At 44.3% G+C, this 10,649-nt stretch overlaps 1 protein-coding gene across 1 annotated transcript in view; it reads left to right on the top strand.

Moving 5' to 3' along the window:
• The first annotated feature begins 1,414 nt into the window (after positions 1–1,414).
• The window catches only part of LOC148315981 (zinc finger SWIM domain-containing protein 8-like), a 66,878-nt gene continuing 57,643 nt past the window's right edge, over positions 1,415–10,649 (top strand). Inside the window, exons 1-4 of the mRNA XM_088287124.1 lie at positions 1,415–1,551; positions 1,764–1,986; positions 8,942–9,231; positions 9,416–9,639. Coding sequence (XP_088143250.1) covers positions 1,766–1,986; positions 8,942–9,231; positions 9,416–9,639 — 735 coding nt within the window. The 5' untranslated portion in view covers positions 1,415–1,551; positions 1,764–1,765. The remainder of the gene's footprint in view (positions 1,552–1,763; positions 1,987–8,941; positions 9,232–9,415; positions 9,640–10,649) is intronic.

Raw genomic sequence — 10,649 nt, 5'->3', positions numbered from 1 at the left:
ATGGCCACTCATCTTCCTCTGGAACCACTCTGGTGGCCTCTTCTTCCAACTCCTCATCTGCTTTGGTATTGGCTTGTGAAGAGCTGGATGAACAGAAATCAGTGCAGAAGAGCATTACTGGACAGAGCACAAACAATTGTGGTAAGTGTTGAGAGATATCAATCATTTTTATTATTATTGTTATTATTTTTATTTTTATTATCGTTAACTGTGGAGTTCTTGCCATAAGTTGTTGGTTATTTTTTTCTACTTGTTAGTAAGACATCTGAAGTTGATTGCACACGGTTTACAATAGTTTACTTATTTCTGCCAATTGGGCTCCAGCACACCTGTGACCCTTGTGAAGATAAGTGAGTCGGATAATGGATGGATAACCGGAGTACCCGGACGAAACCCACGCAAGCACGGGGAGAACATGAAAACACCACACAGGAAGGCCGGAGCCGGGATCAAACCCACGGCCGCTGTGCATTAAAGCATAACAATAAAAATAATGAAAAATGATAATGGTATAGATCAATACCACCAGCATTTTCACGACCATAGGGCGCACAGAATTAAAGGGGCAGTCTTAGTTTTGTGTGCTTTTACTCTATTAAGCACACACAAAGGGCGCCCCATATTATTGGGCGTAGATGCATCAAAACATGCCTCTGCGCTTATTATTTATGTTATTTTGAGCAAGAAACATCACAGGTTACACCACAGATTCTGGGGGAAAAAACTCCCTAACCAGCCTTCTGATTAGCTGAGTTTGAAAAATAAATAAAATCGTTGAAATAATTTAAGAATGGAAAAAAAATACTTAAACCCGGTAAATGTATTTCCTTACCCCTCTGCCCCGAGCTTGTACACGTCGTGTGCACACATCAATGTTGCAAAATGTCCCCACTGACAAGATGGTGCACTATTAATTCTAGTTCGTTGTTGATCAAAAATGTATCATTACCTGATACATGAAATAAATGTGAAAAGTACACTGAATATAAGTTCATGTCACCTTCAATCACTTATCCGATATTGGATCACGGGTGCAGTAGCTATAGCATACATCCAACTGCTCTGGGGAGATCCCTATTCGTTCCTAGTTCAGCCAGGAGACATAGTCTTTCCAGCATGTCCTGGGTTGTCACCGTTGGCGTGACGCGGCCATCCTCAAAAACGGTTACTTGCCTAGGTACTTTGCAACAAACAGTATTAGTATCTAAATATCTCTGTGTCATCAGATATCCCTTTACCGTATTTGCTTTACGTCTTCCGCAAGGTGGTATTTTGTCATGTGAAAACAGATCGAACCACAAAGTTTTGTCTAAAATCAAAGTCAAAATCTGAACTGTGCAAACTTTCAGACATATGAATTATCACTGTGTATACATCCCATATTTCTTTGGTTCCATGTAGTCTCAGGAAGCAATCGAAGTGACTGTCAAAACGAGTCAACCGCATTCAAGCTTGACAACACTGTGCCGAGCCGATTGGCGCTTGGGGAAAGCTGTGGCTATAGCGAACGTTGCTGGGGATCTCCAGTCCGTCAGAAGAAGAAACATACTGGTAACACTCTGACAGGCAATTATGTTTCCATTTTTATTCACCTGTCATTTTTTGTTTTTAAATATCAGAATTCACTCATTAAGTAATTGACACTCATCCGTTAAAAAAGGCCAAGTAGTAAGGTGATGAATTGTGTTTAATAATGTCAATAAAATGTAATATAATGACTTGATCAAAACTTAACTAACGTAACTTGAATTCTGCCTGAACAGGTATGGCAAGTATTGACAGCAGCGCTCCAGAGACAACCTCAGACAGTTCTCCCACCCTCAGCCGGCGTCCTTTACGAGGTGGCTGGGCAGCAACATCATGGGGTCGGGGTCAAGATAGTGACAGTATCAGTAGCTCATCTTCAGATTCGCTGGGATCCTCCTCCTCCAGCGGTTCTCACAGAGCAGGGGGTGGTGCTGGGGCCAAAAGCACGGACACCAGCAGGTAACAGCACATTTTGTCAAATACTTAAAATAAAATAATATAACAAACATCAAGCGGAACAGATAATGGATGGGTGAATGTCACAATATTCACAATATTGTATTACGTATTGGAGGTGCAACATTACACATTCGGTTTGATTCATAGGTGTCACGGTTCGATACATTTTTCCATACCAAATATTACCATCCATCCATCCATTATGTGCTGCTTATCCGGGGTCGAGTCACGGAGGCAGCAGCTTTAGCAGGGAAGACCAATTTTCCCTCTCCGCAGCAACGTTTTCTAGCTCTTCGGATGGATTCCCCCGGCGTTCCCAGGCTAGCCGGGAGACATAGTCTCTCCAGCGTATCCTGGGTCGTCCTCTGTGCCTCCTGCCGGTGGGACACGGAACACCTCACCAGGGATTCCAGGAGGTATCTTAATCAGATGCCCGAGCCACCTCATCTGTCTCCTCTTAACGCGGAGAAGCAGCGGCTCGACTCTAAGTCCCTCTCGGATGGCCGAGATGGCTGCGTGACAGGGCGATGCGTTTTTTTTTTATCACTACTGCGTGACAGGGTGACACTTTTTTTTTAACCAGGACTGCGTGAACTAGGGGCACAAACAGCTTTGACGAGCTCAAACTCGCGTTGTCTGAGATCGCCTTTTTCTGTCCCAAAACTATGCAAAAAAAACGCAATTTGAGAATCACTGCTCTAAGGGAGAACCCGGACACCCGGCGGAGGAAACTCATTTCGATGTTGTTTTGGTCACGACCCACAATTCGTGACCATAGGTAAGGGTAGGAACCTAGATGGACCAGTAAATTGAGAGCTCCACCTTTTGGCTCAGCTCCTTTTTCTCCACGACAGATCGATACAGCGTCCGCATCACAGCAGACGCAGCACCGATCCGCCTGTCAACCTCATGCTCCATCCTCTCCTGACTCGTGAACAAGACCCAAGATACTTGAACTCCTCTACTTGGGGCAGGATCTCTTCCCCGACCTGGAGAGGTCTTAGATTTGGAGGATTTTGATCTTCATCCCAACCACTTCCCACTCAGCTGCGAACCGCTCCAGTGAAAGTTGGAGATCACGTTTCTGAGAAGCCAACAGTACGACATCATCTGCAAAAAGCAGAGATGCAATACGGAGGCCACCAAACCGGATCCCCTCATTATCTTGGATGCGCCTACAAATTCTATCCGTAAAAGTTATGAACAGAATCTGTGACAAAGGGCAGCCTTGGCGAAATCCTCCCTATGGACCCTCCTCTCCAGGACCCCTGAGTAGACCTTACCAGGGAGGCTGAGGAGTGTGATTCCTCTATAATTGCAATACACACTCGACCACCACCCAGTCCAGAGGCACTGTCCCCGATGTCCATGCAATGTTGTCGAGGCGGGTCAACCATGTCAGCGCCACAACATCCAGAGCATTTAGGAACTCCGGCCAGATTTCATCCACCCACGGGGCCTTATGACTGAGGAGCTTATTAACCACCTCGGTTACTTCAGCCCCAGAGAAGGGTGAGTCCCCCTCGGGGTTCTCAGGCTCTGCTTCCTCAATGGTAGGCGTGTCGGTGGTATTGAGGAGGTCGTCGAAGTACTCTCCCCACTGACTCACAACATCCCGAGTCGAGGTCAGCAGCACCACATCTTCACTACAAACAGTGTTAATGTTGCGCTGCTTCCCTCTCCTGAGACGCCGGATGGTGGACCAGGATTTCCTCGAAGCCGTCTGGAAGTCATTTCTCATGGCCTCACCGAACTCCTCCAATGCCCGAGTTTTTGCTTCAGCATCCACCGAGGCCGTATTCCGCCTGGCCAGTCGGTACCTGTCCGCTGCCTCCGGAGTCCCCACAGGCCCAAGAGGCCTGGTACGACTCCTTCTTCAGCCTGACACTCCCTTACCGCCAGTGTCTACCAGCAGTTTCGGGGGTTGCCGCCACGACAGGCACCAACCACCTTACGTCCACTGCTTCGATCGGCTGTCTCAACAATGGAGGCACGAAACATGGTCCACTCAGACTCTATGTCCCCTGCCTCCCCCCGGTACATGGGCAAATTTCTGCCGAAGGTGGGAGTTGAAACTCTTTCTGACAGGGGATTCTGCCAAGCATTCCCAGCACACCCTCACAATACGTTTGGGGTTGCCAGGTCAGACCCTCCATGAGCTGTCTCCTTATCGTGGTGGAGAGGTTTGCGTGTCCAGATGATCCTAGGAGCTAAGTTGTCGGGGGCTTTTTTGCCCCTGGTAGGGTCACCCATGGCAAACAGGTCCGAGGTGAGGGTCCAGACATAGCATGGCTCACAAGAACCCCAATGATGACCACAATATATGGACCACGATTTCCCCTGCCCGGACGCGGGTCTCCGGGGCCCCTCTCTGGAGCCAGGCCAGGAGGTGGGGCTCGTCGGCGAGCGCCTGGTGGCCGGGCCTGCACCAATGGGGCTCGGCCGGGCTCAGCCCGAAGAGGCAAAGTGGGTCCCCCTTCACATGGGCTCACCACCTATGCGAGGGGCCAAAGGGGTTCGGTGCAATGTGAGTCGGGCAGCGGCAAGAGGGAGGGACCTTGGCGCTCTGATCCCCGGCTACAGAAACTAGCTCTTGGGACATGGAATGTCACCTCTCTGGCGGGGAAGGAGCCTGAGCTGGTGTGCGAGGCAGAGAAATTCCGACTAGATATAGTCTGGCTCACCTCCACAGACATCTTAGGCTCTGGTACCAGTCCTCTTGAGAGGGGTTGGACACTCTTCCACTCTGGAGTTGCCCAAGGTGAGAGACGCCGAGCAGGTGTGGGCATACTTATGGCTTGGCACCTGTACACTGGGGTTCACCCCGGTAGACGAGAGGGTAGCCTCCCTCCGCCACAAGGTGGGGGGACGGGTGCTGACTGTTGTTTGTGCTTATGCACCAAACAGCAGTTCAGAGTACCCCTCCAAAGACTCCAAAAAGGGTGGGTACACTTAACTGCTGTGTGTGTGGAGGTTGAAAGTATTCTGAACTTTATATTGAATTGTAAATTAACTGACTACCCTCAGCTGGACCAAATTAAAATAAATTAGTGGTAGGAAAATGTTATTTTTTTCTGGGGTGTAGTCCTGCCTTGACTTGTACAGTGGTAGCTGATTACACAGGATCCACTGCATTAGTGGTGCAGTTTTTGCAATGACAAAAAGTATAAACGAAGAGATTGCTGCAGACACATTGACATGATGGGCTTTAGAGTCACCAATAGCGGCACCGTTGGTGAGTCAGTTAGAGGGCCCACAAAGGAAACTTTGCTTAGGGCCCCCAGAAGACCAGTGGCACACACTGCAGCAGAGGGCTGCTTCAATTCCTGGGACCAGTTCAGGGTATAGGCGTCTTGTTCAAGGGAGTTGAGCGCCTGGGGAGCAGTTTGGTCACCGCAGTCAGTCCGGGGTATCCTTAACCTCCTGACTACCAGGAAAAAATATGTTCTCCAGTATAATTTATTTTGAAATTCCCCAATCTATTTGAAGTAATTGGAATACTGCAAAAGAAATTCTTAACATTTCTATTTTTGTTTTTAAGCTATGATGTGTCTTCTACAGTGGACATCGGAACTCAATACAGGGGAAACGGAACGTCATTGTGAAACAGTTAGTCCAACAAAAATATCAAAGTCATCTTGACAAAGTGTTCAACTTAAATATGACTGTCCATCATCTCTTTTCTTTTGTCTCACTTTTGCTTCTATTATGTTTATTTGGTATGATACTTAAATACAAAAACCAATTCCCTTTGTTGGAAACACAAAGAAAAATCTTGCACTTGGAGCACATAACATGTTTTACTGTTGCAGCTAGATTGGCAACACCTTGATGCATGTGTTTCATCCACCATCTCTGGAAGATGCACAGCACCATAGTGTCTCAGAGCTGCATTTGGTTGTGGTTTCCATTTCTGACGTGGGGTATTGTAGTCACCTTCGCTGTCACTTGCTGCATGTCCTGCTGAGGCTTGAGCAATTAGCGCTTCTCCGTGGAGCAATTTGAAGTCAAGTAGCTTTTGTTTTTCTTCCCCAGACACTGGCAGTCAGTCTTATACTGAGGCCATAAGTTGGTCATTGCCAGGTCAAAAAAGTGGAAAACTGCTCATTTAGTAGTGCGAGAGGCCATCCTGTAGAAACTCAACATCCGATCGACCTAGTCAGCACCACCCATTGTGGTGTTGTACGAAGCAATTGCCAGTGGCCTTGACACTTGGACAAATCTTTTCTCTTTGTTGGACCATCTTCTGCGTGTGTCCCAAGGTTCAAATGATGCCATGACCACTGGCTTGTTTTCCAAACATTTTATGACAGCAAGTTCAGGTGTGCTTTGTCTCACCATCTCTGATGACCCTCTTTCTTTCTATTTGAAGAGCTTATCGTCAATGATCTCGCAGTTGTTTGGCACCCTGTTATTCATGAGGGTTCTAGTCGCTGTCAGTCCTTTTGTCATCAGGGTGTCGAGGACGCTGATTGTCGTAAAGTACCTCTAAAAGAACATGGGTGCCTTGGGGAACAGACTCTGTCAATTGAAGAACAGCTTGTTCCCCGAAGCCCTATCCTCCGGCAGTTGTGAAAGTTGTCTTGCCTGGGCTGACCACAAAATCCAAAACTAGACCAGTTGGTGCAGCCAAGACAAATGCCTTCAGTCCAGTTGGGTTTGGTATGCTCGGTACATACTGGTGCACTGGTTATCGACCAGTAAAAGGAACCATTTGCTCGTCAATGCACAATTTTCCTGTTCTTGGCAGACTCAGACATCCTTTCCTTACTTTGCTGAAGATTGGCCCCCACAAGAGATCACATGTTTTTTCTTCATCTGAATCATCAAGGTCGTTGACGAGCTTGATGGAGTTTCTCAATTTGTAAAACCAATTTCTGGTCATGTATTCCGCCACAATTTTTACTCTAGTACTTGAGGCTCAATACATTTGAATGTTTGGATATCCTAGACAGCCCATGCAAATAGAATTCCCATAGAATCTGCAGTAAAATTCCCTTTGTTTCAGAGAATGACTCCCTTTCTTGTCATTTACAGAAAATGGATGGATGGATGGATGAAATGTAATGCGATTGGATGCACAGGGTGGAAGATATTTAGGTTTAAAAATGTCCTCTACATAGGACAAATTTGAACTACTGGGAGCCGGCACCCGATGGTGGCAGGTTATTATCTTAATGTTATTTTGTGCAGCCAGTGTGCAATGTACGTAGGTACAGGGTTGGTGTTTCTTATTCAGTGCTTTGTAATTGGGACATGTTTTTCTCCTGCCTCCAAATCATAATTAAGAACATCTAGCTTAAGAACAGCTAGGGATGATTGATTTTGCCTAAAAATAAAATCAGTCTTAATTTTTTCACAAAAAATAGATTTACGATCCATTTATTTATTTATAATCATTGTTGTTATTATTAGTTTTTAAGACAACAAGCAAAAAGGAAAGAAAACATACAACTTTTGCATTTATTTTATCAAACACTTAACTCATTCCCTGCCAGACATTTTCCGTGCAGCCATCTCGACCATGCCAGACGTTTTGAAGCGCTTCTTTCAAGGCCCACAGAATACTGTTTCCTATTTGAACACGAACCCCACGAAAGGATTAGGCTCTCTTCTATCATTAGAAGAAAAAATGCTTTCTACCTTTTTCCATTCAATAGTAATCGGCCATTGAACAAAGCCACATTTCACTATTTTCCCCTTTTCTGACAAGAAGACACAGAAAATTAGCTTTTATTAAAAATATTTATTTTAAGTGGAACTTTGACAATAATATTTTTTTGCTTTTGTGACATTGCAAACATTGTTTACCTTCTTTTTAACGACATAACCAACACTGACAAAGTGGCTTTGATGGAGAAATAACTTATTTGATGCCAGTCCGTCCCTATGGAATGAGCTTCCATTAAATGTTAGGCAAGCCCCCTCTCTGTCCACTTTTAAAACTCATTTGAAGACACATTTTTATTCGTTGGCTTCCGGCTCAACATGTGACTGTCGTTGTTCTGCTGCTCTTCTGGTATCTATTGTTATGTCTTTTAATTTGTGTTTTAATTTCCCACTAATTTATATTACAACATATGGAAAACACTTTGTTACAGCTCCAGCTGTTGTGAAATGCGCTATATAAATGAAATTGTATTGTATTGTATTTGCAAATGTCATAGATGGTGTAGTGGTCCATCAGCCTGATTTGTGTGCGGGCAGCGTGGGATTGGTTCCCACTCGGTGACGGTGTCTATGTTTGCCCTGTGACTGGCTGGCGACCTGTTCAGGGTTTGGTGCGCCTTTTGCCCTTAGTCAGCTGGGATAGGCTCCATGATTATTCAAGCTACCGTATGTCAAGTGTGGCCGTTATGACATTATGAACTCTCTCGTGACCACTCCCCATTTGGCGTGAAATAATTTTACATGCTGGTGATCTATCCACACATCAGTACTCATAACACACTCATTTTAGCCGAATAATGGCATGCATGTGACTGTTGAGTTTTTATTTAGTACTTCATCTGCGTCATCGGTTAGTAACTGCTGCATCTGTTCTTCCTACTTGTCCATGATTACAGTAGTAATAGTATGATAATAATAAAATAAAAATAAATACAGTAATACATAAGACACTCTGAAGAAGGCAAAAGACTAGCTAAAACATGTCAGGTAACAAAGTAACCTAAAACAACATTGTCTGTTGTAAACAAATCAGCGAATCCATAGATAATAATAATAAGACAAAATGAACTTAATACAACTATGTTGTGTATTCTTGTGTATGTTCTGTATATTGACATATTTACTTATATTTTTAATATTTAGTGAAAGTTTTAAAACTTTTTTGCAGGATTAGTTTCAATACATTTTACAAAATCATACATTTTGCTGGATTATACAATACAATAGATTACTAAATTACTACTAAATTCTTATAAAATGTTTTAATTTTGTGCTCTGTGTTTAGGTACAAAGGGCGTCGTCCAGAGTGCCATGTTCCTCATGTGCCCAACCAGCCATCAGAGGCAGCAGCTCACTTTTATTTTGAGTTAGCCAAGACGGTGCTCATCAAAGCTGGAGGAAACTCATCTACCTCCATTTTCACCCAGCCTTCTGTTAGTGGACCTCACCAGGGACCTCATAGAAACCTTCATCTTTGTGCCTTTGAGATTGGCCTATATGCTCTTGGTCTCCACAACTTTGTCTCTCCCAACTGGCTGTCCAGAACCTACTCATCACATGTGTCCTGGATTACTGGTGTGTTTTAGTGCATTGTGTTTGTGTATGCGTGCCCATGCATGCGTTAAGTAAGTTTATCTACTGTGTCCAAATCCACTCTGCCAATACACAATTTTGGTTTGGTTTTCAATTGTTGCTCTATTTCATTTCAAGGTACTCAATGTTCTCATTTGCTCTTCACACTCATACCATTACCATCCAGGTCAAGCAATGGAGATCGGCAGTGCTGCCCTCAACATTTTGATGGAGTGTTGGGATGGTCACCTCACACCTCCAGAAGTAGCATCATTGGCTGACCGTGCCTCACGGGCTAGGGACCTCAACATGGTCCGTGCAGCTGCGGAACTTGCTCTGAGCTGCCTGCCTCATGCACATGCTCTGAATCCTAATGAGATCCAGAGAGCCTTGGTGCAGTGCAAAGAACAGGTGATCTGTTTGTTTTAACCATTATTGTTCTCAGTTGACATATTCTTTATGTCAGCTGTGATGGTTTCATTTATTTGTCAAATTAAACATTTGCCTTTTGTGGGCAAGTGAAATAATATATCACACAATATTAACACTTTTCACAACTTTTTTAACTAATCCATCATAATTCATTGATGTACGCTCTAGTTAATGTGATAAGACATAAAAAAAAGGAAGGGTGCATTGCTTCACCCACTCGATTTTTTTCCCGCCTTAACTGCCCAATGGAATTGTGGAGAATACCATACATGGTTACTGTGCAGTATTGATTTTATCACCAAAGCACTTAAAGCCTTTGCTATCACCTTCATGTAAAAATGCAGCTGGCATTGACCGGCCAGAGTGTTAACCATTCTAGCTTTAGGAAGATTAGCTAGAGAAGAAATGAACTAAGGTTTGTTAGGTCATTCGGCTTTGCATTGATTGCACCTACGTTTACCCGACTTAGGACTTTTATTGCAGTGGCTTTGATGGTTTGCTCAGGATAAAGTGCCGAGGTTACAGAAACTGTCCTTGCCCGTAGTAAAATTGTATTTAGCACCTTGTGTAAAAAAAAAAAAAAACAATATTGAAATGTATCCATTAAGTTCACATATATGTTTAGTCATTAGTAAAACTGAATGTAAATTACCAGTGGCTTTTTTGGACCTGAGGAAAAAGCTGCCCTGCATTAAAGAATTCCAAACCTCTTTACAGAGATTTGTGACTGTCCAGGGTTGTTTCTAGCCTTTCTTATAGTTAAGTCAAGTCAAGTCAATTTTATTTGTATAGCCCTTAATCACAGTCTCAAAGGGCTTTACATAGCCACAATCGACATCCCCGATCTTAACCCCCAGGAGGGCAATGAAAAACTCCAAAAACCTCATTAGGGGAAACGTGAGAAACCTTGAGAAGGGACCACAGATGGGGGAATCCCCCTTCCAGGATGACCAGGCTGCAATTTGACACATACAATGATGCTATGCAAC

Source organism: Idiotropiscis lumnitzeri, unplaced genomic scaffold, assembly GCF_059441095.1.
Source record: "Idiotropiscis lumnitzeri isolate Australia: NSW breed Sydney's pygmy pipehorse unplaced genomic scaffold, RoL_Ilum_1.0 HiC_scaffold_27, whole genome shotgun sequence".
NCBI classification, from domain to species: Eukaryota; Metazoa; Chordata; class Actinopteri; order Syngnathiformes; family Syngnathidae; genus Idiotropiscis; species Idiotropiscis lumnitzeri.
The sequence above is the reverse complement of the archived record's forward strand: the minus strand, read 5'-3'. Positions and strand labels throughout refer to the sequence as shown.